This window comes from Rhododendron vialii, chromosome 11a (assembly GCF_030253575.1).
Source record: "Rhododendron vialii isolate Sample 1 chromosome 11a, ASM3025357v1".
Lineage (NCBI taxonomy): Eukaryota > Viridiplantae > Streptophyta > Magnoliopsida > Ericales > Ericaceae > Rhododendron > Rhododendron vialii.
This window is the reverse complement of record NC_080567.1, coordinates 31,619,306-31,646,846: the sequence shown is the minus strand read 5'-3', so window position 1 is coordinate 31,646,846 and position 27,541 is coordinate 31,619,306. Positions and strand designations below refer to the sequence as shown.

The 27,541-nt window shown below is 40.8% G+C and overlaps 2 protein-coding genes across 4 annotated transcripts; both read left to right on the top strand.

Moving 5' to 3' along the window:
- Positions 1 to 26,771, top strand: LOC131308910 (ABC transporter G family member 1-like). Of its 3 annotated transcripts, none has more exons than XM_058335957.1 (8): positions 1 to 607; positions 23,538 to 23,617; positions 23,710 to 24,174; positions 24,276 to 24,362; positions 24,493 to 24,618; positions 24,708 to 24,902; positions 25,191 to 25,277; positions 25,533 to 26,771. In XM_058335957.1, exons 1-8 carry the CDS (start codon positions 253 to 255, stop codon positions 26,214 to 26,216), a joined length of 2,079 nt encoding a protein of 692 aa, XP_058191940.1. In that variant the 5' UTR covers positions 1 to 252; the 3' UTR covers positions 26,217 to 26,771. The 3 variants fall into 3 exon arrangements, with proteins under 3 accessions (XP_058191940.1, XP_058191939.1, XP_058191938.1); XM_058335956.1 differs by lacking the exons at positions 23,538 to 23,617; positions 23,710 to 24,174; positions 24,276 to 24,362; ... (2 more) ...; positions 25,191 to 25,277; positions 25,533 to 26,771 and adding exons at positions 696 to 775; positions 995 to 1,459; positions 1,558 to 1,644; ... (2 more) ...; positions 2,277 to 2,363; positions 2,511 to 3,313 and having other exon boundaries at positions 174 to 607; XM_058335955.1 differs by lacking the exon at positions 1 to 607 and adding an exon at positions 22,680 to 23,147.
- On the top strand, positions 8,245 to 15,619 carry LOC131308909 (ABC transporter G family member 1-like). The gene is made up of 8 exons (XM_058335954.1): positions 8,245 to 8,712; positions 9,005 to 9,080; positions 9,172 to 9,636; positions 13,387 to 13,473; positions 13,604 to 13,729; positions 13,819 to 14,013; positions 14,303 to 14,389; positions 14,645 to 15,619. Exons 1-8 carry the CDS (start codon positions 8,285 to 8,287, stop codon positions 15,311 to 15,313), a joined length of 2,133 nt encoding a protein of 710 aa, XP_058191937.1. The 5' UTR covers positions 8,245 to 8,284; the 3' UTR covers positions 15,314 to 15,619.
- Positions 26,772 to 27,541: the final 770 nt, after the last annotated feature.

Here is a 27,541-nt window from a genome sequence, read left to right as displayed (position 1 = left end):
TCATAATAGCATATAAAACTGAGTATATGCTATTCTATTTATTCTCCAGTAATTTAACCTAGGAAGTAATGGGAAATTTCTCTTTGATGATGTTCTGCATGTACGTACTTCCTTTCCAAAGCTAGGTCTATATAAAGTCTGCCATCTCAAAGCCACAAGCAACTCTCTCTCTCTCTCTCTCTCTCTCTCTCTCTCTCTCTCTCTCTCTCTCTCCATATATAGCCCCTCTACATCTTGTGAATACATCTAGCTATGGCTTCCCTTCATCACTCCATGGAACCATATGTTGCTGACGCTCAACTGAATTCCAACTCATCAGCCACACATAGTAGCCTCGAGATCAAAATTAACCCACTAGAGATGGAAACCACTCCAATGCCAAACCATGGAGAAGCAGCTCATCAGGTTGTTGGAGTTGGACCTCCGTCGAATGCCGACAACGGCATTTCCTTGACGTGGGAAGATTTATGGGTGACAGTTCCAGATGCTAAGGGTAGCCGGAGACCCATCATTCAAGGCCTCACGGGCTACGCTCAGCCCGGTGAGGTCTTGGCCATAATGGGCCCTTCCGGCTGCGGCAAGTCCACTCTTCTTGATGCCTTAGCAGGTGCTAAACAATCAGTTAAGAGTGCAAATTTTTAGAAATTATTAAATAATTAAGGAACTGTTTGTTGAAATCTACTGATAAACTGCAGGGAGATTAGGAGCCAACACTAGACAGTTTGGTGATATTCTGATTAACGGTCGCACTCAGACTTTGGCTTATGGAACATCAGTAAGCAAAATATAAACCTACCAACAAAATTAAAGAAATTGATTTTCACGCTTCATTATTGTACGCAAACGTTCCACTTCATGTTAAAAGTGGAGCGCCCTTTTTAGCCCAAAAAAAAAAAGTGGAGCGCTAAAATTAGCATCCCAAAATTAATTGTCTGTAATCTTTATAATTCTTGCCATCACTTGAACATACTTGTTTTGCATTTCATTAAACAAGGCTTATGTGACTCAAGACGAAACTTTGATCACAACGCTAACGGTCAAGGAAGCCGTGTACTACTCCGCTCAGCTCCAACTCCCAAACTCAATGACGAAATCTGAAAAAAAGGAGAGGGCGGAGACGACGATAAGAGAGATGGGATTGCAGGATTCCATGAACACAAGAATCGGAGGTTGGGGAGCCAAAGGCCTCAGCGGGGGCCAAAAGAGGCGAGTGAGCATCTGCATCGAGATTCTGACGCGCCCAATGCTCCTTTTCCTCGACGAGCCAACCAGCGGGCTAGATAGTGCAGCTTCCTACTATGTCATGAGCAGAATCGCGAAACTAGAGCAGAGAGAGGGGAGGACTATCATCACGTCCATTCATCAGCCGAGCAGCGTAGTGTTCGGTCTGTTTACCAACCTTTGTCTCTTGTCTTCGGGTAGAGTGGTGTACTTTGGCCGTGCTAACGCGACAAATGAGGTAAAAGCACAGAGAATTCCTTAAATTGCAGGCATACCTTCTTCTTTTTTCCCGAACCGTTTGATACGACTAATTGGTCTTGATTTTGATGGATTTAGTTTTTCGCATCAAATGGTTTCCCTTGCCCAACTCTTCAGAATCCATCAGACCACTTCCTTAGAACAATAAACAAGGATTTTGACGAGGTAACACACCAATTAGTAGCGCAACTTGGTTTTGATTGCATTTCAATTTCTTATACGTATGCAAGTTTACGCATTATATTTTATACTAGATCATGTGATTTTATACCAGGACATAGAACAGGGTTCGAAAGGAAAGAGAGCAACAGAGGAAGTGATCGAAATTCTCGTAACATCGTTTAAATCTTCTGATGGCTACCAAGAAGTTAAAAGACAAGTTTCTGAAATATGTAAATGGGTAACGAAGCAAATACCTTTAAAACCTATCTTTTCTGTCGTGAATTCAATCTAGTTTCTATACTTGAAACAATGATCACTTATTGTTTGTGGGATAACTTCAGGGTGGTACTGGATCATCACTGGAGAAGAGCAGAAGCCATGCTAGCTTCTTCACCCAATGCCTTGTTCTCACCAAAAGGTCTTGTGTCAACATGTCTCGCGATCTTGGTTATTACTGGCTGCGTCTTGCAATCTATGTCACCTTGTCGTTAGGCGTCGGCACTATCTTCTATGACATTGGATTGGGGAACAGTTCGATCCAGGTAAGATATAGAAGTTGCATTAAGTTTCTGTTGAAACAAACAGACTTCAACCAATAAGTTTCTGCTGATAAGTATGGTTTCGATCATTTCCAGGCCAGAGGTGCAATGCTCATGTACATAGCTTCATTCCTTACTTTCATGACAATCGGTGGCTTCCCTTCATTTGTGGAGGATATGAAGGTATAAACCATCACCAAATCCCCGCTCTTCCTATATTTGTGTCCCCCATGTTTAGCTTTGAAATGTCTTGTGAGTCAGACTCAAAAAAGTCAGAATTCAGAACATGAAAATCGTTTTACTGATGAACTTCCCTCCAAATGACCGCAGGTGTTTGAAAGGGAAAGATTGAATGGGCACTATGGCACCACTGCATTTGTCATAGCCAACACACTTTCTGCCGTGCCATATTTGCTCCTAATCTCACTTATTCCCGGAGCACTAGCCTATTACCTAACCGGGCTTCGTCCAGGATTCAAACACTTCTTGTACTTTGATTCAGTTCTATTCACCTGCATGGTCCTTGTAGAAAGCCTAATGATGATCGTCGCGAGCATTGTGCCCAATTTCCTCATGGGCATAATCACAGGTGCAGGAATCCAAGGCTTAATGATACTAGGAGGGGGATTTTTCCGGTTACCAAACGACCTCCCCAAGCCGTTCTGGAAATACCCTTTGCACTACATTGCGTTCCACAAGTACGCGTATCAGGGGATGTACAAGAACGAATTTCAAGGACTGACTTTTCTGAGTAACCAAACAGGGCGAAAGGGCGTGATCACCGGTGAGTATATTTTGAAATATGAATTTCAGGTGGAAATGGGGTATTCCAAGTGGGTTGATCTTGGGATACTGGTGGGTATGGCGGTTTTGTACAGGGTCCTGTTTTTGGCGATAATCAAGATTGTGGAAAATGTGAAGCCTGCCATTAGCAAATTCTTGTCTGTGAAGCCTAAGCAGAAAATACAAGTGATGGAGACTCCCACTGCTACTCCAATTCACATGAATTAGCTTTCTCACCATTTCTTCCCTTTTCCGCGTTTACTGAGTTTTCATGTAATCGTCAACCTATATATGTAGTCATTGTACTTGCGTTTTTCTATATAGTTAAGTTCGTAGGTTTCATCTTCGAATAGACCTTGATCTCACGTTATTCTAGAGATCTACAATTGGCAGCCAAGACTGTGTTTTTGTGAGTGTGTGGACTGATCTACTTCTGGTTTTTCGCATTTTACCTCCAATTGAAACTGCCATGGGCACACATCTAAGTTTATGTTCCATCTTATATACTAATACTAATAATTATATCCTATCTCACAAGTGATGGTGGAACCTGTTTGGTAACAAAATGGCTCAAGGACTGAGCTCGGGCGTGCCAAGACTTTTCATGGTGAACGTAAAGGACTGGATGCCATTTTTCTGACTTTTTGACCGTGAGCGAGAGTGCTGCGACCCTAAGGGCTGGATCACAGTGATGATTCGTGATTTTGCCTCAACGAGCGAGGACTTAACAATTTCCTAACCGTGTAGGAAAAGAGTAATAACGTAAAAGATAACTTTATTAACCGTGTAATAAAGTTGGGTACAACTGAAAATTAAAAGATCCAATTTACTTAAGGAAGTAAATGGATTGATTGACAGGAAAATAAAGATAAAATGATTCGCAGTGAAGATTTTGGTTGTACGCGTTGGGCTTGATTGACGTGGGAACTCTTTTTTCTCCTTCGGATCTTGTATTTATTGGCCAAAAGCTTCCACGGTTCTGCATGTAAGGGTACCTGCTGGCTTCTCCTTGTGAGGCCATGTGTCCCATGATTGAGCTTTTCCCTCCTGAGCAGCAGTTATTGGAAGTTGGCAGAATATGGCACATGTTATTCTTCAATCATGGGTAGTTACCAAGATAATGGGCTCCCTCTACTACTTGTTTTCGTGAGACTGAAAAAGAATGGGCCATTTGACTGGCAGAATCCCCTACTAACATATTCCTATTTTTGCTCGTGCAATTCCATCATGGGCTTCCACCTTCCAATGCCGAACTTTATATTCTCTGGTTCCAATTTAAATAATACTAGGAGTTGGGGTACACGCGATGCATGTGCAAGTCAAAATTTGACAGAAAATGGCAAAACATCTATATGGGTACCAACACTGATTATTAATTTTTGCAATAAGTGGTAAATTAATGGGTACAAAGTGTGTGTGTGTGTGTGAGAGAGAGAGAGAGAGAGGGCGGGGTAGTAATTTTGTATGAAAGGAGAAAACTGGAAGAGGGAACCATGTGAAACCGTTAATTTATGGGAACCATGAACTGGAAGAGATATTCATAGAAAACACAAAAACTGGAAGAGGAATTCATAGGAACCATGAAAGAGGATGAAAGAAATCTTCTTCTGATTTCTTGGTTTTCGTGTGAAGCATTGTTGGAAAGCACATGTCAAGCACTAGATAATTATTTCTAGATTTCCTCACTTATCCAAGCAGTTGGATACCTACGAGTTGTATTTTATCTTGTTTTACATTATTCTTTTTTTCCTTTATCTTTCTGATACAAGGATTTTTATCCTTATCTTTTGTAACTGATGTACTCCCATGTAACTAGTACATATACGCACTTTGAGATTCAATAACATTTATGCTTTTCTAGCTTTCATTAATTTAACATAGATTAATATCTCTTTTGGAGTTACTACTTTGTAGGTATACAAAGCTTTTGCCAGCAACCAGTAAAATGAAATTTCACCATTTTGGGATAGGACTGCAGAAGGTGAAGAATAACTGTTCGGTGAGTAACTGCAAGTAGTGTTTGTATGTAGGGTGGTTGTTATTTTACTTTGTTGCCCATTTAGTTATTGGGTACAGAGATTTGTTGGGTTCCCTCCTTATGTGAAATACTGAAATTAGCGGAAGCCCAATATTTTATTAACAATTATAATTGTGTTTGGCCTAAATAAGTTATATTTGTGTGGGCTAATTTTAGGAATATTCTACACATTTGGAAGCACATGACTTGCACATGTTTTGTACTTATCTTCTCTTGAAAGCCAAATAGTATTTGTTTTGTCTTTGGTGGAGAATACAATTAGAACCTACCAGAAAAAGAGAAACAGAAGTCCTCGTGTGTGTGTTCATCAGTGAAGTGCACAAGTGTGGGTTTTGTGTTTCGGAGGTCAAAGAAAATTGGGGTAGCTATTTACTCTCTGTTTTTCGAAGCAATCAGCGGCAGCAACTTATTGTGCTCATTGGGGGCTGATCTGCTCTCAGTCCGTGACTCTCCATTCGGCAACTTTGGAAGGTTTTGTTTATCTAATTTGGTGAGGTCTTTCCTTTTTGTATTGAAGTTTGTTGGATACACCTTAGGGTGTTTGTGAGATCTTGAATCTCTTTGTAAACCCATTTGTAAGACGTTCGTTGATAGTGAAATCGGACTCCGATCCCGTGGGCGTACCTCACATTTTTTGGGGAACCACGTAAATTGCTTGTATCTCGCTTGGTTTGTGGTTTTGCGCATTTCGGATTTCATTCGCTACAGTTTTATTATTTCCTTCTTGATTTACTTGCGGGAAATTCCACATATTTTTCCCAACAACGTTAACTGTTTTGATTAGTATTTTTTAGGGCATTTAGGGAAAAGAAAAATAGATGACAGGGTTTTTAAAAAGGGAGACACCAAAGTGGTACTCTCCCTTTATATATTAGAATAGATTATTTCCTTCGTTATTTACTTGTGGGAAATTCCGCATATTTTTCCCAACAACATTAATTGTTTTGATTTGTATTTTTTTTAGGGCATTTAGGGAAAAGAAAAATAGATGACAGTACTTCAAAAAAGGGAGACACCAAAGTGGTGCTCCCCCTTAATATATTAGAATAGATAGACAACCCATAGCTCATAACTTCAGAATTTCAACTGAAATGGATTAAAACTAACCGGGCCCAATCAACACTATATTGGGCCCATTAATTTTAGTCCAATACATCTCTATTTTTTGGCCAAATTTAATCAAATTTCAATTAAATGGCCTTTCAGTACTTGTCTAGGACTGGGTGTCAAAAAATGAGTGTAAACAGAACCTATAACCAGTATCTTGGGTCCTATATATAATCACTTGCTAGAGAATTTTTAAGACGGATGTAGCATTGCTCGTCTCATGTTTGTGGGTGGAGCCAATGACAGAACCAGGATTCACCCAAGGAGAGGCAGAATTCAGGTAGGGCGAGGACTCCTATATTTGAAGGGTGTAGACCTTATAATTCTGGATTATCTTAGAGGTCAGTAATACGGAATTCAAGTACAACATGTAGGTTGAAGCAACACCACTAAGTGATTGTACTAATAGGTAAATATTTGAGTTCCTCGAACACGGTTAAGATTCAAGTCTCTATAGCTACTTGATGAAGCTAAACATATTTTTCAAAGCTCTTACCCCAACAATATAAATGGAGCAAGGTTACAGCTACATTATCCTATCTGCTAATCTGCATATCGCATCATGCACCAAAAAAATTTCAAGGGTTAAGCCTACAAAATAAGTAACTAAACAGAAGCCCAACACAACGAAATGAAAAGGATGTATATATTTCCCTAGTTATGTGCATTCTTATGACTGTTAAAAAAAGTCGATTGTCAAGTACTGCATTCATTCATTCATTCATTGTATTAAGACATAGCCTTAGCATGCCATTATTAACCTAGACCTAACTTGGTAACATTATCATTCATAATATTTACCTTCAAAAAAATAATCTTTCATAATATTATGCTAACAATAACTATATCACATTTAAATTGATCAGAAAGTTGGAGATCAAGAACAAACTCTCTTTTAGTTCAATTTTAAATAGTTAACAACCCAATAATGGAAAATCTAGGCCTAATCTGTGGGTTCGATTTTAAAAAAATAAAATAAAATACGCTCTTTGTGTTTGCCTCAAGGTGATGAAAGTAAGCGAAGCACTAAATGCCAACTCGGATCTTCTGTCCCAATTGCCCTATCCCCATTCCTGTCCCCGTATTCAAAAGCCAACACGTGTCCAGCACTATAGAAAGCCAATGGACTAGACTACACCCAATCCCTCCTGTGGTGTGAAACTTGTTGCCTAAAATCTGTGTTTTCCTCTTCTGCAAATTTCTGCCGCCGCTTCACTTTTCTCCCCGTCAAATAATTGTGTCTATGCGGATCAAAATAAAAAACTATTGTGTCTGTTATTATTATTATTACATTAACAAATAGGTTATCTCGGATTGATCAGCAAAATTAGAAGAAAAATTGAAAACATAAGAAGCCCTAATAGCTCTCTGTATGAATCTCCAGAACACAATAATCTTTTTGTATAGATTCTCAAGCAGAATTAGCAAATCAAAAACGTAAGAAGCCCTAATTGCTCTTTGGTTGTATCTCCATAACACATAAATTTGTATTTTTTTATAGATTGTCAAGCAGGAATTAGCAAACCGATCTACTAATTTTCACTTTGAATAAGCACCTGTGGATCTCTAGTCATCTCACTTAAGTGCGTGAGATGGTTTGCTTGGTTACAGAAGTGAGAAGGCGGCGGTGGTCGAGGGGAAGTGAGGGACGACGACGCCGAGGCCAGACGAAGCGTTGGTGATGTGCGGTTGCTGCAGGTGTGAGCAAGCAGAGAAGATGAAGGGGGGATTGGGTGTAGTTTAGTCTATTGGCTTTCTATAGTGATGGACACGTGTTGGCTTTTGGATACGGGGACAGGGATGGGGACAGGGCAATTGGAACAGACGATCCGAGTTCACTAAATGCTAACAATACAAATTACATTAATTCTGCTGTCGAGAATTTGTACTTCGCACCAACCTTAGTACAATCACAACAGGGCCAAAAATAATTGGACTTCTGTGGCTCACTGCACAAAAACGTGGTAGACATAAATTGGAGATCCATAAGTCCTGGAAATCCTCAAATTGTTGGCTTATAACTTAAGTGTTCGGGCCAGATTGTGATATCTCACCGCCCCACCTACCGACTAATAAAGAACCGCACTGAATGCAAGAAGAAATCTCAATAACTGAGATTTCTCAATAACCGAGCATAAGTCAATATAAGCAGAATTCTGCCTTCCCTTGTCACTGCATGCCCTCCCACCAGCTCTCTCTTTCTTTCTTAAATACACACGACAGAACAATTTCCACACTTCAACACTCCATGGAACCTAATGTGGGTACCTCTCAACTGATCAACTTCAACTCATCAGACACACATACCGATACGAAAATCAAGATTCACTCAGTGGAGGTGGAAACCAGCACTAGCCCAACATTGCCGGAGTACCATGGAGTAATGGTAGATCACGAGGACGTTAGAGTTGAACCTCTGTTGAACGACAATGGAGGCATTTCTGTGACATGGGAGGATTTATGGGTCACGGTTTCAGATATAAAAGGTAGACGGAGACCCATCGTCCAAGGCCTTACGGGTTACGCACAGCCCGGTGAGGTCTTGGCCATAATGGGCCCTTCGGGCTGTGGCAAGACTACCCTACTCGACGCCTTAGCAGGTACGTGTACTATTTTCCCATTTTCAGGACAATGATATACACTCTGATACTGACAAACAAGTGCATGTATCTTGTTTACGGAGGTGCTGTAAACACTTGTCTGTAGAACTCAATCGTGACCGTCCAAAAGTATTCTGGAATGAGATGTACTTATTTACGGAGGTGCCATTAACATGCTGTTTATAGCACCAACCAATCACAGCCGTCCAAAAGTGTTCTGGACGGTCACGATTGAATCTGTAAACAAGATTTTCTCCTCTTGGTATATTTAGTAACATATCACAAACTGCACGGAGATTGGGAGCCAACACTAGACACAGTAGTGATATTCTAATTAATGGTCGCAAACAGGCTCTGGCTTATGGAACATCGGTAAGGATAAAAAATAAATAAAAATTCCTCAACTTATTTAAAAACTCAATCCCTTCAATAACTACTTTTTTTCTGTTTGTCATCAAATCAGGCTTATGTGACTCAAGATGAAACCTTGCTTGCAACGTTAACGGTCATAGAAGCCGTTTACTACTCCGCTCAATTTCAGCTACCGAACTCCATGTCCAAATCCGAGAAAAAGGAGAGAGCAGAAATCACGATACGAGAAATGGGATTGCACGATTGTATGAACACAAGAATTGGAGGCTGGGGCACCAAAGGCCTCAGCGGGGGCCAAAGGAGGCGGGTGAGCATTTGCATTGAGATCCTGACACGCCCAAAGCTTCTTTTCCTCGATGAGCCAATGAGCGGGCTAGATGGTGCAGCTTCCTACTATGTCATGAGTAGAATCACCCAACTAGAGCAAAGAGAGGGGAGGACTATCATCGCGGCCATCCATCAACCGAGCAGTGAAGTGTTCGAACTGTTCGACAACCTTTGTCTCTTGTCTTTGGGTAGAGTGGTGTACTTTGGCCCTGCTAGCACAACAAATGAGGTAAGAGCAAAGGAAATTCCATGTATACATCCTTGAAGTGTTTTCATAAAAAAGTTTGTGTAGCTACTGTGGGTATATGATATATCTTGCAACCGGATGCACCTTTTCCAAGAACTCTGCCGGTGACCATCTCCTGGAGGAGCAAGGCCTCCTCCACAGGATTCCTCCCCAGGAGGAGTAGGCCTCCTCCACAAGATTCGTCCCCAGGAGGAGCACGCACGCCTCCTCCACAAGCTTCGCCTCCAAGAGGAATGTACTTCCTCCACAAAACTCACCTCCAGGAGGAGCATGCCTCCTCCACAAGGTTCACCTCCAGGAGGGGCATGCCTCCTCCACAAAGCTCACCTCCAGGAGGAGGCATGCTTCCTCCACAAGATCCACCTCCAGGAGGAGCATGCTTCCTCCATAAAGTTCACCTCCCGGAGGAGCATGCCTCCTCCACAAAGTTCACCTCCAGGAGGAGCATGCATCCTCCACAAGCTTCACCTCCAGGAGGAGGCATGCTTCCTCCACAAACTTCACCTCCAAGAGGAGCATGCCTCTTCCACAAGACTCACTGTAATACCCGTCCCGAATATTAGAGTATTTAATTCATCTTTTAATTGAATTATATGTTTTTGGGGTTGATTTGTTTATGACGGAAGTTCGAGGGGCTTGTATGTGATTCATGGGTGGAGCATAAGTAAGTTTATGTTTCAATTGCATACAATAATTTTCCCATAGCCTTTATCAAATATCCTGGGGGGTATTTTGGGGGATATTTCTTCCCCTATTTTCTTCTTGTTCCAACGTAGAGAGAGAGAGAGAGAGAGAGAGAGAGAGAGAGAGAGCAACGGTGGAGGGAGAAGAAGGAGAAGAAAAGGGAATTAGGATTAGAACATGAATTGAAGACCCTATTTGGCCGGTAATTCATGCTTTCCTATACTTAAATCAATGATTTTATTGTTCAATTTCATACTTGGCATATTGCTAGCTCTGAATTGAAGCCATGAGAGAGGGTTTTTGAGGTTGGAATTGGGTTTAATTTCAGAAAATTCGTGGTATATTATGAATATGCATAACTGTGTTGAACCAAGTTGAAACTGTCCTGTTTTTGACGAATTTATTCAAGGTACCTAGAAATCTTCTAAATTCTTGAAACAAATCCTGAATGTTTATCTGTGAGTTTATTGCATCGTGTTAAATTTTCAGAAAATAACACAAAGTGGTTTGGCCTACAAAATTCGTGGACCGAGCTGCTGTCAGATTCGCGTCTGTGCAGGCAGCACAGACACGTGTTGGAAACACGGGCATAACTTCTTGCTCGGGTATCGGTTTTACGCACCGTTTCTTGATTCCGAAACTAGACTCGTATATCTTTCTGAATATGTATGGGTTGTGTTATGGTTCTTTCTAGATTATAGCAGTTTTAGAATTAAAGTTCAGGTTTTGTTAACTCTGGAAATCTGGGCAGGTTTTGGAGCTATGTTATTCATCAATGTTATCATAGTTAAATATACTTACTAGCTATGGGTTCTCATGAGTCTTAAACACTGATCAATTGGTGATGTTTTGGTATTAGAATTAATTGAAAAGATTGAGTATGTGATTTTTAATGAGCATTCGATCACAGGCTGTTCTGCAGAAACTGCAGAGTTGTGTTTCTAAGTGTGCATCTTTGGACAGTCGTAACTTTGTCATTCGAAATCTATTTAGGACAAACTCTTTATCGATAATGGTGTACTGAAAGTCTACTTTCTAATGGTGATGGTTTCATGACCCAACTTTGATCCTATAAAATGCTACAGTCTTTTAAAGACAGGCTGGTTGTAGGATGTCTTGTTATTTTGGGAGTGTTGTTGTATTTGAACTTCATGTGTGTTATTCTTTGGCCATTGTTTAGTTCCTTATGAGCTTATTATTCTTGTGTTGATCGTTCGTTGAACTTATTACTAATACGGTTAAGCGTGTGGTTAGGTAACGAGCTGAGTAATCGGGAGGTGCCAAAATCATAAGTTGGCATACTTCGGTCGACTCACAGGTGAGTGTGTTTGATATCTTATATCTTCAATAAGATGTTAACATGTTGGTTGTGCATCATGCTATGGTTGGTTTAGTTACTGGCATGCATGATTGGTGTATGTTGATTGTACCCGTATAAGGTTTGTGGAGTGAGTCACACCTTGTCGTGGGCCGTGCCGTTCTATTTACGGTGAATGGGAGCTTGGTGTGCGGGACACAATACCTTGGGTACATGGGATGTGGCAAACGTGTCACTGCATGCTTATGTGATTTATATTCATGCTGTCGTTGATTCAGTTATTGCTATGTGGTTGTTTATTGGATAATATTGCTATGTTTGGCAGATGTGGTGGTTATAACTAATGTACTCATATGGGTATTGCAGTTATGTTGGTGGTGAATATTCTTATTGATATTCTTTTGGGTATTGTGACATTTTATTGAGCATTTCTATATCTCACACACTCTGGTTTTCCTTTTTGGACTACCAGGTAGCAGGTGGCTTAGAGTGGGTCCACTACTGGTCAACGCTTTGGAGAGTGCTGAGACTAGCGTCGGGTGATGTCTTTGGTTAGATTGTTGCGTAGCTGATTCGTCTAGATGCTAACCTAAATGTTATGTAATTAATTGGAGAGAGGGGTATTTATTATAACTTGTGAGTTGAGGTTTTGGCGTTGACTTGGTTGTATTTTAAGTGAGAAGTCTTCCGCTAAATTGTATTCTGATTGGTTGTAGAGTGTGGTGTGGTCTATTGTGTGGAATGTCACATGGCCGCACTGACTCGGGCCCACTTTGGGTGCCGTTTGCAGGGCGGGGCGTGACATTCACCTCCCGGAGGAGCATGCCTCCTCCACAAGATTCACCTCTAGGAGAAGCATGCTTCCTCCACAAAGTTCACCTCCAGGAGGAGCATGCTTCCTCCACAAAGTTCACTTCCAGGAGGAACATGCTTCCTCCACAAAGTTCACCTCCAGGAGGAGCAAAGCTTCCTCCACAAACTGCGTCTCCGAAGGAGCAAGGCTTTCTCCAAGAATTCTCCACCCGCGGAGGGGTGAGGTCACCTCCGGGCACCTCACCTCCTACTCGACACTTCGAAGACTCCACGAACTCTTAAAGGCGGCTCTATACACCATCCTAGGCCGGGAGCAGGGCCTAGGTACCCCGCTCGGGACCAACGGAGGAATGTGGCTTGGAGGCTAGAGCAAGGGGTTTGTCAAGGCTCTAACTTGACCGGTCCTAGAGAGAGAGGGGGCATTGACCGCCATCTGACACCTCGGAAGAAGTATCATACCTACCGCCTGGCACCTCGGAGCTCGTATCATACCTCGCCTGACTCAGCAGATGATACGGGTCTCCATGTATCACCGAAATAGCCCCTGTCGGCTCCTTGGTTACAAGCCCCAAGGCCTGACTTGGGACTAAGAGAGAAAAAAGAGGTCAACCTCCACTCTGTCCACCAATGGGGAGGAGCCCTACACCTGGCTCTCCCTCATCTCCAAGGTTCATATAAAAGACAAGCATTCAATACCGATCAATAACCAATTCAAGGCATTCAACACACACCTACTCTCCGCTGCCATCCCTCTCTCTCTCTAAGTCCGCCCCGAGCTCTCTCCTCCTCCACCTCCGGTGGTTTCCGAGCACCGTTGTAGCAACCGCCATATACCCGGAGGGCGACCTCAGGTACTCTTCCCACTCCTACCTCCCACAGCTACTAATTCATTCATTCGTGATTTTGATTCGTTCAAGTTTTTCACATCAAAGGGCTTCATTTACCCGACTCTTCGGAATCCAGCTGATCAATTCCTTAGAATGATAAACACAGATTTTGACGAGGTAAAAACCTTATTGAACTGCACCTTCGTTTCGATGCATTCAACTTCATACTTAGTGTTTGATCTTTCTAATAAACGGTTTAATTACCAAAAAAACTTCCTACTTAGATAAGATTGAACATTTTTAACAGGACATAGAGCACGGATCTAATGGAAAGGTAGCGAAAGAGGAAGTGATCGACATTCTCGTAACATCCTATAACTCATCTGATAGCCATCAAAGAGTTAAAAGACAAGTTTCTGACATATGCAGAAAGGTAACTCAGGAAATAAGTAAAACTTGGAATTTATCATTTTTGAAATCTGATGGACATAATATAACGGCAACTGTTCCTGTGTGTTTCAGGGAGGTGGATCACTTGAGACGAGCACAAGCCATGCTAGCTTCTTTACTCAATGCCTTGTTCTCACCAAAAGGTCTTCTGTCAACATGTCTCGCGATGTTGGTTATTACTGGCTGCGCCTAGCAATGTATATCGCTTTGGCTGTCAGTTTGGGAACTCTTTATTATGATGTTGGCACGAGTTACAGTTCAATCCAAGTAAGAAACAGAGGAGCAAAACAATTTCACCATTTTGTCTTTTTTTTAAAAAGTGAACACTTAATATTGTGAAGGTAGGATAGCATTCGTTGCTAAAAAGACGCGTGCTATCAGAACTTCTGCAATGTAGAAGCTTTTCAACGAAAATTCGATGTGTATATGTCATTATTGGAGAGGTAAAGAATTCACAGATGTTAGGATGCAACAAATAGAATGTGTGATTCCATCATTTACAGATTTGTGCAACAAGATAGGCAATATTGATAATTATGGTTGTGATTATTTTCAGCCCAGAGGTGCACTCCTCATGTTTATAGCTTCATTCCTTACTTTCATGGCAATTGGTGACTTCCCCTCGTTTGTGGAAGATATGAAGGTAGGAAAAGATCGCGATCCCCTCTCTTACGTAGTTGTACTAGTAACGTATGGTTCCAAATTAGTTGAACGTCATGCATGTCGCGACCTTATTTTCAACTAAGGTTTGCCATGGCTCTAGTAAAAATTAAAAGAAAACTCAAACGGTGTAAGCCCGTAGTTCTGTGGCCAGTAGCCCCTATGCCTTGAGAGTGTCTTGTGCACGAATTCTGTATCTTTTTCTTGTTACTTACAAACTTTCCCCAAATCTATCAAGGTTTTTGAAGTGGAAAGACTAAATGGTCACTATGGCACCACTGCATTTATCATAGGCAACACACTCTCTTCTGTGCCATATTTGCTCCTGATCTCACTAATTTCCGGAGCACTAGCCTATTACCTAACCGGACTCCAAAAAGGATTTGAACACTTTGTGTACTTCGATTTGGTGTTATTCACCTGCATGATGCTGGTCGAGAGCCTAATGATGACCGTTGCGAGCATCGTGCCAAACTTCCTCATGGGCATAATCGCTGGTGGAGGAATTCAAGGGTTAATGATGTTAGGATCCGGGTTCTTTCGGTTGCCAAATGATCTCCCCAAGCTGTTGTGGAAATACCCTGTGCACTACATCGCGTTCCAGAAGTACGCATATCAGGGACTGTACAAGAACGATTTTGAAGGATTGTATTTTTCTAGTGACCAAACAGGGGGATTGGATGTGATGATCAGCGGTGAAGAAATTTTGAGAGATGAATTTCAAGTGGAAATGGGGTATTCCAAGTGGGATGATCTTGGGATATTGTTGGGAATGGTGGTGGTTTACCGGGTCCTGTTTTTGGTTATAATCAAGAGTGTTGAAAAAGTGAAGCCTGTCATTAGCAATTGCTACTGCAGTTCACATGAGTTGATCTTTTTTTTTCCCCTGGTAAATCACATGAGTTAATCTTTTGTCCATAATCATTAATCTCCGTGTCTTTCCCGGACGAAGGAAGACAATGGTGGAGGCGGTCCAATGATTAATCATATCGATACGTTTGTCGGCCTCGCTGCTATGAGTGTTTGGGTTTTAATCAGTGTGAGTTTACGTTTGCGAGTAGGAGTAGGAATGGGATGACTCATTCTTTGGCAAGGAGAGATAATAGTGGTCCAGGTGTCTGTACCTGGGAAGGCCACTCTGCTACTTCTAGGTGATTCTCTTGTGTACCTGTGTTTCTTATTACCATTCGAACACTTCCTGTACTTTAATTCAGCGCTGTTTGTCTCCATGATGCTCGTAGAAAGCCTAATGATGATCGTCGCAAGCATCGTGCCCAATTTCCACATGGGCATAATCTCACTTGTTCGTCTCTGACGTTTATTGAACTGCTGTATAAATTAATCCATGTAGTCACTAAAATTAGTTGTACTTCGTAATCTTACACAGTTAGTCCTGGGATTGATCTTGGACGTTTATTGGTACTCTATCTCATCGTTGTCTCTCGTTTTGTGTATATATCTTTTGAAAATTCAAGAACTATCATAGAGAAGACGAAGGAATTAAGTACAGCATGTCTCTGGACGGGGTGAAGCAACACCACCAAGTGGCTTGGTGGTTAGTTCAATGGATAAGTATTTGAGTTTCTCGCTCGATCGGTGCTTGAATTCAAGCATCGTAGCAGGTAATGAAATCTTGGCTTCGGCCCTGTTATAAAAAATTCTTGTTTTCTTTCCAATCGACGGAGAATCGACGGGAAACTGTATCGTAAAGCTTGCTGGAATGTGGATGTGAAAAGTGGAGTTTGGTTCCTTGCCGTATTTCAGGACTTCTTTGGAAACAAACAATGAAGTGGGTGAAGTATGAAAGAAGATTAACAAAATGGACTTTATTAACCCTCAAAGTAGAAGAACAATCAATCGAGATGATTGAGTGAACAATTACAAGTTAATTCTACTCCTAGAAAAGAAAAGATAAAGGCCTGATTGGCGTTGTTTGTGTGTGTTTGAAACTGCTACTAACTTGTACTTAAATAGGCCTCCTTCAATTTGAATTTGAATCCTCCCTCCAGTATGGCAGTTATTCTTTCATGTTCTGCCTTTAAACAATTCCCACGAGCAGTGAAGCAAATAACTTCCACATTGTGGAACTGCTCCATGACTAAGCAAAACTGCTCCCTTAATCGTGGGGGTAACTGCATACATCTTCTTTTAACACCTGTAACTGAATTCATCAGAAGAAACAAGTCCAAATAATGCTTAGTTGCATGTTAACGGGAATACACCACATATTGGCCAATAAACGGGCCAATCGACGGAAGGGTAACGCATAAAACTTTGTCATAGTTTTATTTTACTTAATCAAGTTTCCTTAACTTAAACCCATAATATTAAGGTAAACCAAAGTCACCTTTCAATTTCCAATAATATCATTCTTTTTCATGCCATGTGTCACTCAATCGACGAGGATAAGAAAAATCACAGATATGGAGCAAACAGGCCCCGACATTAGTGGGCCATGCTACATGGGCAATATATTATCATCATGTACAGTTATGCACCTAAAAAGTAGGGTGAAGCAAGGAGAATGACTGAGCCAGCCAGGCTCTTCGATGTAAAATATTTTCCAAGACAAAGAATTGCCGAATTTAACATTCTTCACATATTGTTGAATTTAAATATCAACAGATAATCTGTTGAACGGGGCTTCCTGGAAAACCAAAGACCCACAATTTTCCTTCAAGAAATTCATCATGAGCCCAAAAAGTAGTAAAAAAAGACCCAAATTAACAGTCCATACACACAGCTGTACGTATAAAACTTTCAGAAATGGAAAGATGGAAGCTTTACCGAGAATCTGTTGAATGAGGGTTTCTTCAACTTTTAAGTCTCTTCGTCAAATAGTCATTATGGGACGTTCTTCTTCTCTACCGCACTGGCTCTGAGTCAAGGTGGAGGAGGAGGAGAGAGAGAGAGGGAGAGGGAGAGTGTAAGGACCCGCTCAAAATTTTAACGCCATCGCGACTTTAAAAAAGGTCGGGTACAAGGTAGGATGACGATCTAAATATTATTTATAATTTTATAGCACGCAATTTACACTTCACCAAGCAATGTGAGACCACCCCTTCTGACCCCTCTAGTCATTGGTCAAACAGTCCTGCACGGGTCCCAACTGCCCTCAGGCCGGTCGACTACTGCCTAGAACTCCCCGGGGGCGGGGCATGAGGGAGAGAGAGGTGGAGGATGATGGGTGGAGGTGGGAGAAGTAAAGAGGAGAGAGGATGAGGAAGGAAGAGTGTAGACGGTTTTTTTTTCGGAGATCTCAACCGCAAACTTTAACAACCTGGACGCAAAGTGTTTTATCATGACGCAACTTTTGAACCATATAGCCCGAAAGTCGTATGTCATGGCCGTAATGTTAGATTTTGGGTCAGAAATTGGGCTTCTTGGGCTCGATTGGACCTAGCCTACCTCCATTTCAAGTCCGAAGAACAATTGAAGCAAATTCAAAACAACCTTTCACAATCTTTTAATTAGCCCCACATATTTTTTCTTGTAAAAGTATCTCAAGATAAATATTATCAAAATCATTTCTTTGAAAAATTTATAAGAAATTGCTTGGAGGCCTGCGGTTCCACTAAAATTGTAATCCTAGCACGGTAAACTCCTCCGTTGATAGTCAGTGGATTGAAAAGGTGATAACAAAGGGAATTATCTAAATCTTTGAAGCTAAGATCAATTAAAGAACTAGGTTAACATAATTCATCACTAAGTGTAGTTTTTATTACTTATTACTACTACCCAATAAATCTAGTGCAAAATATTTATAATTACTCCCCATCCAGGTGAAGGTTACACATTTTGCCTTGATTATAACTACAACACTCTATTTATCGTGACAACGCAACACATTATTGTTTTAACATCTAAAACTTCACCCCCACCCTGACCACCCCAATATCTACCCTACCACCACCATCTCTACCCCTCTACCACCACCATTTACCATCATTTCACCACTACTAAAACCACAATTCCTCCAGCATCATCATTTCACCTCTGCCACCAATCCCTCACCACCGCACCTCCACAGCAACTACTACCACCACCAAACCACACAATCCCCATCTCATTGCTTCTACCACCACCTCCACCATAATTAATCACAACTATCACCACACCTCCACCACCACTTGATTACCGCAATCACCACCATCACCATCACTTTACTAGGTATCATACCTCCACCACCTTTTTTTCACCCCGTAGATAAATTGTTCTTTGCTTTCTGAGAAAGCTAAAACAAATTTCCCAACAATATTATTTTACGAAATAGGTTCAATCACTCGAAGCTTTCAAACTCCTTCAAGTAAATTATGGTATTTTAGGCCTTGTTTGGTTCATGTTCTGTATAAGTTCTGGGTTTTTGTGGGAACGATTGGTATCCTTTCTTCAAATAATTTGTCCACTGTGCTTTTTCTTTTCCTTGGTTGAAAATACAAGAACATCACTAGATGGGAAGATGAATTTAAGTGCAAGAAGCAGATTGGAATGCAAGAAAGTACCCAAACTGAAGCAAATGGCCTGCAAAACAAAGCCACTAAACAAAAGCCCAAAGCAACGAAAGACCTTTCTGTATGTCTCCTGTTTTATGGCCCCTTATAAAATCAACTCCGTTCCAGCCCAATGTTCCATCAACAAACAGTTGGAACTCTTTTGGAAATAAAAGGACGAAGGGGTCATTTGATCCTTACAATTGGTACCGACCCTGTTCGGTTAGGATTTTAAGAGAGGTTTTAAAGTGTAATGAGTAAAGAGAGAAAAAAAAATTATTGGGGACCGTACGTAGGGGTTTTGAGTACTCCAAACGAACAAGCCTACCTTTTCCATTCTACAGTTGATCCTATCTGCCAAAATGGGAACATGCTCATTGCTTCTTCCATTCTTCTTCAAATAAATAGGGTGTGAAACTTTTCCCCTTCTGGAACTACTTAAACTTGGAAAAAATATAAATGAAATAGCTATAACGACACTCGTCACAATTCTTCAAAATGTCACGTGCTTCCATTCTCAATCCTTAATCACGTCAATTTTAATAGTTTAATATGTGTTTCAAAAATGCTTTAATGCTTGCGCTCACAAGACTGCACCTGCAAGCAAATTATGCTGCTTTACTCTTATATAACTTCATACCACGTAGGTAGATATATATCCATGCCAGTAGCCCCTATGCCTTGGGAGTGTCATGTGCACGAATTCTGTATCTTTTTCTTGTTACTTATAAACTTTCCCCAAATCTATCCAGGTTTTTGAAGTGGAAAGACTAAATGGTCACTATGGCACCACTGCATTTGTCATAGGCAACACACTCTCTTCTGTGCCATATTTGCTCCTGATCTCACTAATTCCCGGAGCACTAGCCTATTACCTAACCGGACTCCAAAGAGGATTTGAACACTTTGTGTACTTCGATTTGGTGTTATTCACCTGCATGATGCTGGTCGAGAGCCTAATGATGACCGTTGCGAGCATCGTGCCAAACTTCCTCATGGGCATAATCGCAGGTGGAGGAATTCAAGGGTTAATGATGTTAGGATCCGGGTTCTTTCGGTTGCCAAATGATCTCCCCAAGCTGCTGTGGAAATACCCTGTGTACTACATCGCGTTCCACAAGTACGCGTATCAGGGACTGTACAAGAACGATTATGAAGGATTGTGTTTTTCTAGTGACCAAACGATTATGAAGGATTGTAATTTTCTTTTTGCAATAGTAAAATGCCCTTCTCTTTCTCCGATGGAGGTAGCTCGGAAGCACAAGTCTGATTGCTCTTATCTGGTGTTTTACAACCATGATACTATATCGGTACGAGAAAATCTTTTTCATGGTTCTGCCGTGAATAGTTGTTTACGGCACTAGTCGTAACCATCCAAAAGTGTTTTGGAAGGTCAAGATATTAATGATTAAACTCTTTCCCGAAAAAATTTTATTTAAAATCTAGACCGTCCAATATCGAAATGGATGGCATATTTTTCCCAACAACGTCAACTGTTTTGATTTGTATTTTTTTTAGGGCATTTAGGGAAAAGAAAAATAGATGACAGGGTTTCAAAAAAGGGTGACACCAAAGTGGTACTCCCCATTTATATATTAAAATAGATTATTTCCTTCGTGATTTACTCGTGGAAAATTCCGCATATTTTTCCCAACAACGTTAACTGCTTTGATTTGTATTTTTTTTAGGGATTTAGGGAAAAGAAAAATAGATGACAGGGCTTCAAAAAAGGGAGACACCAAAGTGGTGCTCCCCCTTTCTATATGAGAATAGATATTAGAATAGAAAACTCATAGCTCATAACTTCATAATTTCAACTGAAACAAATTAAAACTAACCAGGCCCAATCAACACTATCTTGGCCCATTAATTTTAGTCTAATACATCTCTATTTTTCGGCCCAATTTAATCAAATTTCAATTAAATGGCCTTCCAGCGCTTGTCTAGGACTGGGTGCCAAAAATGAGTGTAAACAGACCTTATAACTAGTATCTTGGGTCCTATAATCACTTGCGAGAGAATTTTTAAGATGGATGTAGCATTGCTCGTCTCAAGTTTGTGGGTGGAGCCAGTGACAGAACCAAGATTCACCTAAGGAGAGGCAGAATTCAGGTAGGGCGAGGGCTCCTATTTTTGAAGGGTGTAGACCTTCTAATTCTAGATTATCTTAGAGGTTAGTAATACGGAATTCAAGTACAACATGTAGGACTGGGGGAAGCTGTTGTGCAGCTTCGTGCTGCACAGTGTGCTGCGCACCCTCCGGGGAGCCTTGCCGACATCTGTCCGGCGATCGGAGACGTTCACCGCGTAGAGCTCATCAAGTTCTACGTGTACGCCAAAAATCAGCTCGATCAAATATCGATAAGTGTCTCATCCGAACACATATAACTTGAAAAAAATGGATTCAGTGGTTTTGATCTAGTGTTTTGTATCCATTAGGATTTATTTTTTTCAAGTTATATATATTCCAATGAGGCCCTTAACAATATGTGATCAAGCTGATTTTTGGCGTACACATAGAACTCGATGAGCTCTACGCGGTGAACGTCTCCAATCACCGGACCGATGCCGACAAGGCTTGCCGGCGGGTGCGCAGCACGCTGTGCAGCTTCGTGCTGCACAGCAGCTTCCCCCAGTCCCAACATGTAGGTTGAAGCAACACCACGCAGTGATTGTACTAATAGGTAAATATTTGAGTTCCTCAAACACGGTTAGGGTTCTAGTCTCTATAGCTACTTGATGAAGCTAAACATGCATATTTTTCAATGTTCTTACCCCGACAATATAAATGGAGCAAGGTAACACGTACATTATCCTATCTGCTAATCTGCATATCCCATCATGCACCAAAAAAATTTCAAGGGTTAAGCCTACAAAATAAGTAGCTAAACAGAAGCCCAATACAACGAAAAGAAAATGATGTATATATTTCCCCAGTTATGTGCATTCTTATGACTGTTAAAAAAAAGTCGATTGTCAAGTACTGCATTCATTTATTGTATTACTTAAGACATAGCCTTAGCATGCCATTATTAACCTTGACTGTTAAAAAATAATCTTTCATAATATTATGCTAACAATAACTATATTACATTTAAATTGATCAGAAAGTTGGAGATCAAGAACAAACTCTCTTTTAGTTCAATTTTAAAAAGTTAACAACCCATTAATGGAAAATCTAGGCCTAATCTGTGGGTTCGATTTAAAAAAATAAAATAAAATGCGCTCTTTGTGTTTGCCTCGAGGTGATGAAAGTAAGCGGAGCACTAAATGCTAACCATTCAAATTACATTAATTCTCCTGTCGATAATTTATACTTCGCACCAAACTTAGTACAATCAGAACAGGGCAAAACATAATTGGACTTCTGTGGCTCACTGCACAAAAACGTGGTAGACATAAATTGGAGATCTATAAGTCCTGGAAATCCTCAAACTGTTGGCTTATAACTTAGGGGTTGTTCGGTTAAATAAGCCACTTGGCTATAAGTCAATTTTTTCGTCTTTATTAAAAAAAATTAGATTTCGATCTAAATTTTTTACTTTTTAGATTCATCTTGTCATGAAGAAGCAATGATCCCCAAAAAATTGATCAAAAACTAACAAATGCGAAAATAATTTGAATAAGGACAAAAAAAATGAGCTAAGTGACTTATTTTACCGAACAAAGGCTTAGGTGTTCAGGCCAGATTATGATATCTCACCACCCCACCTACCGACTAATAAAGAACCGCACTGAATGCAAGAAGAAATATCAATAACTGAGATTTCTCAATTACCGTGCATAAGTCAATATAAGCAAAATTCTGCCTTCCCTTGTCACTGCATGCCCTCTCACCAGCTCTCTCTCTTTCTTTCTTAAATACACACGACAGAACAATGTCCACACTTCAACACTCCATGGAACCTAATGTGGGTACCTCTCAACTGATCAACTTCAACTCATCAGACACACATACCGATACGAAAATCAAGATTCACTCAGTGGAGGTGGAAACCAGCACTAGTCCAATATTGCCGGAGTACCATGGAGTAATGGTAGATCACGAGGACGTTAGAGTTGAACCTCTGTTGAACGACAATGGAGGCATTTCTGTGACATGGGAGGATTTATGGGTCACGGTTTCAGATATAAAAGGTAGACGGAGACCCATCGTCCAAGGCCTTACGGGTTACGCGCAGCCCAGTGAGATCTTGGCCGTAATGGGCCCTTCCGGCTGTGGCAAGACTACCCTACTCGACGCCTTAGCAGGTACGTGTACTATTTTCCCATTTTCAGGACAATGATATACACTCTGATACTGACAAACAAGTGCACGTATCTCCTGTGCGATGCACCGATAAAAACCAATGTCAGATTCCCTTCTTCTTTTTTCAAATGTCACAACTTATGCATTAAAGTATTTACTTATGAGAAAATCTTGTTTACGGATGTGCTGTAAACACTTGTTTATAGAACTCAATCGTGATTGTCCAAAAGTGTTCTAGAATGAGATATTCTTATTTACGGATGTGCCATAAACATGTTGTTTACAGCACCAACCAATCACAGCCGTCCAAAAGTGTTCTGGACGGTTACGATTGAATCCGTAAACAAGATTTTCTCCTCTTGGTATATTTAGTAACATATCACAAACTACAGGGAGATTGGGAGCCAACACTAGACACACTGGTGATATTCTAATGAATGGTCGCAAACAGGCTCTGGCTTATGGAACATCGGTAAAGATTAAAAATAAATAAAAATTCCTCAACTTATTTAAAAACTCCAATCCCTTCAATAACTACTTTTTTTCTGTTTGTCATCAAATCAGGCTTATGTGACTCAAGATGAAACCTTGATTGCAACGTTAACGGTCATAGAAGCCATTTACTACTCCGCTCAATTTCAGCTACCAAACTCCATGTCCAAATCCGAGAAAAAGGAGAGAGCAGAAATCACGATACGAGAAATGGGATTGCATGATTGTATGAACACAAGAATTGGAGGCTGGGGCACCAAAGGCCTCAGTGGGGGCCAAAGGAGGCGGGTAAGCATTTGCATTGAGATCCTGACACGCCCAAAGCTTCTTTTCCTCGATGAGCCAACGAGCGGACTAGATAGTGCTGCTTCCTACTATGTCATGAGTAGAATCACCCAACTAGAGCAAAGAGAGGGGAGGACTATCATCGCGGCCATCCATCAACCGAGCAGTGAAGTGTTCGAACTGTTCGACAGCCTTTGTCTCTTGTCTTTGGGTAGAGTGGTGTACTTTGGCCCTGCTAGCAAAACAAATGAGGTAAGAGCAAAGGAAATTCCATGTATACATCCTGGAAGTGTTTTCATAAAAAAGTTTGTGTAGCTACTAATTCATTCATTCGTGATTTTGATTCGTTGAAGTTTTTCACATCAAACGGCTTCATTTACCCGACTCTTCGGAATCCAGCTGATCAATTCCTTAGAATGATAAACACAGATTTTGACGAGGTAACAACCTTATTGAACTGCACCTTCGTTTCGATACATTCAACTTCATACTTAGTGTTCGATCTTTCTAATAAACGGTTTAATTACCAAAAAAACTTCCTACTTAGATAAGATTGAACATTTTTAACAGGACATAGAGCACGGATCTAATGGAAAGGTAGCGAAAGTGGAAGTGATCGACATTCTTGTAACATCCTATAACTCATCTGATAGCCATCAAAGAGTTAAAAGACAAGTTTCTGACATATGCAGAAAGGTAACTCAGGAAATAAGTAAAACTTGGAATTTATCATTTTTGAAATCTGATGGACATAATATAACGGCAACTGTTCCTGTGTGTTTCAGGGAGGTGGATCACTTGAGACGAGCACAAGCCATGCTAGCTTCTTTACTCAATGCCTTGTTCTCACCAAAAGGTCTTCTGTCAACATGTCTCGCGATGTTGGTTATTACTGGCTGCGCCTAGCAATGTATATCGCTTTGGCTGTCGGTTTGGGAACTCTTTATTATGATGTTGGCACGAGTTACAGTTCAATCCAAGTAAGAAACAGAGGAGCAAAACAATTTCACCATTTTGTCTTTTTTGAAAAAGTGAACACTTAATATTGTGAAGGTAGGATAGCATTCGTTGCTAAAAAGACGCGTGCTATCAGAACTTCTGCAATGTAGAAGCTTTTCAACGAAAATTCGATGTGTATATGTCATTATTGGAGAGGTAAAGAATTCACAGATGTTAGGATGCAACAAATAGAATGTGTGATTCCATCTTTTACAGATTTGTGCAACAAGATAGGCAATATTGATAATTATGGTTGTGATTATTTTCAGCCCAGAGGTGCACTCCTCATGTTTATAGCTTCATTCCTTACTTTCATGGCAATTGGTGGCTTCCCCTCGTTTGTGGAAGATATGAAGGTAGGAAAAGATCGCGATCCCCTCTATTACGTAGTTGTACTAGTAACGTATGGTTCCAAATTAGTTGAACGTCATGCATGTCGCGACCTTATTTTCAACTAAGTTTTGCTATGGCTCTAGTAAAAATTAAAAGAAAACTCAAACGGTGTAAACCCGTAGTTCTGTGGCCAGTAGCCCCTATGCCTTGAGAGTGTCTTGTGCACGAATTCTGTATCTTTTTCTTGTTACTTACAAACTTTCCCCAAATCTATCCAGGTTTTTGAAGTGGAAAGACTAAATGGTCACTATGGCACCACTGCATTTATCATAGGCAACACACTCTCTTCTGTGCCATATTTGCTGCTGATCTCACTAATTTCCGGAGCACTAGCCTATTACCTAACCGGACTCCAAAAAGGATTTGAACACTTTGTGTACTTCGATTTGGTGTTATTCACCTGCATGATGCTGGTCGAGAGCCTAATGATGACCGTTGCGAGCATCGTGCCAAACTTCCTCATGGGCATAATCGTTGGTGGAGGAATTCAAGGGTTAATGATGTTAGGATCCGGGTTCTTTCGGTTGCCAAATGATCTCCCCAAGCTGTTGTGGAAATACCCTGTGCACTACATCGCGTTCCATAAGTACGCATATCAGGGACTGTACAAGAACGATTTTGAAGGATTGTATTTTTCTAGTGACCAAACAGGGGGATTGGATGTGATGATCAGCGGTGAAGAAATTTTGAGAGATGAATTTCAAGTGGAAATGGGGTATTCCAAGTGGGATGATCTTGGGATATTGTTGGGAATGGTGGTGGTTTACCGGGTCCTGTTTTTGGTTATAATCAAGAGTGTTGAAAAAGTGAAGCCTGTCATTAGCAAATTCATTTCTGTGAAGCCTCAACAGATGACTCAAGTGACGGAGAATCCAACTGCTACTGCAGTTCACATGAGTTGAACTTTTTTTTTCCCCTGGTAAATCACATGAGTTAATCTTTTGTCCATAATCATTAATCTCCGTGTCTTTCCCGGACGAAGGAAGACAATGGTGGAGGCGGTCCAATGATTAATCATATCGATACGTTTGTCGGCCTCGCTGCTATGAGTGTTTGGGTTTTAATCAGTGTGAGTTTACGTTTGAGAGTAGGAGTAGGAATGGGATGACTCATTCTTTGGCAAGGAGAGATAATAGTGGTCCAGGTGTCTGTACCTGGGAAGGCCACTCTGCTACTTCTAGGTGATTCTCTTGTGTACCTGTGTTTCTTATTACCATTCGAACACTTCCTGTACTTTAATTCAGCGCTGTTTGTCCCCATGATGCTCGTAGAAAGCCTAATGATGATCGTCGCAAGCATCGTGCCCAATTTCCTCATGGGCATAATCTCACTTGTTCGTCGCTGACGTTTATTGAACTGCTGTATAAATTAATCTATGTAGTCACTAAAATTAGTTGTACTTCGTAATCTTACACAGTTAGTCCTGGGATTGATCTTGGACGTTTATTGGTACTCTATCTCATCGTTGTCTCTCGTTTTGTGTATATATCTTTTGAAAATTCAAGAACTATCATAGAGAAGACGAAGGAATTAAGTACAACATGGTTAGTTCAATGGATAAGTATTTGAGTTTTTCGCTCGATCGGTGCTTGAATTCAAGCATCGTAGCAGGTAATGAAACCTTGGCTTCGGCCCCGACATTAGTGGCCATGCTACATGGGCAATATATTATCATCATGTACAGTTATGCACCTAAGAAGTAGGGTGAAGCAAGGAGAATGACTGAGCCAGCCAGGCTCTTCTATGTAAAATATTTTCCAAGACAAAGAATTGCCGAATTTAACATTCTTCACATATTGTTGAATTTAAATATCAACAGACAATCTGTTGAACGGGGTTCCTGGAAAACCAAAGACCCACAATTTTCCTTCAAGAAATTCATCATGAGCCCAAAAAGTAGTAAAAAAAGACCCAAATTAACAGTCCATACACACAGATGTACGTATAGAACTTTCAGAAATGGAAAGATGGAAGCTTTACCGAGAATCTGTTGAATGAGGGTTTCTTCAACTTTTAAGTCTCTTCGTCAAATAGTCATTATGGGACGTTCTTCTTTTCTACCGCACTGGCTCTGAGTCAAGGTGGCGGAGGAGGAGAGAGCGAGGGAGAGTGTAAGGACCCGCTCAAAATTTTAACCCCATCGCGACTTTAAAAGGTCGGGTACAAGGTAGGATGACGATCTAAATATTATTTATAATTTTATAGCACGCAATTTACACTTCACCAA

Coding starts and splice junctions, on each gene's coding strand:
- LOC131308909 (XM_058335954.1), top strand. CDS start 8,285: ATGCCCTCCCACCAGCTCTCTCTTTCTTTCTTAAATACACACGACAGA. Junction 9,081..9,171: donor CTCTGGCTTATGGAACATCG/GTAAGGATAAAA, acceptor TCATCAAATCAG/GCTTATGTGACTCAAGATGA. Junction 13,474..13,603: donor TAAACACAGATTTTGACGAG/GTAAAAACCTTA, acceptor CATTTTTAACAG/GACATAGAGCACGGATCTAA.
- LOC131308910 (XM_058335955.1), top strand. CDS start 22,775: ATGTCCACACTTCAACACTCCATGGAACCTAATGTGGGTACCTCTCAA. Junction 24,363..24,492: donor TAAACACAGATTTTGACGAG/GTAACAACCTTA, acceptor CATTTTTAACAG/GACATAGAGCACGGATCTAA. Junction 24,619..24,707: donor TTTCTGACATATGCAGAAAG/GTAACTCAGGAA, acceptor TGTGTGTTTCAG/GGAGGTGGATCACTTGAGAC.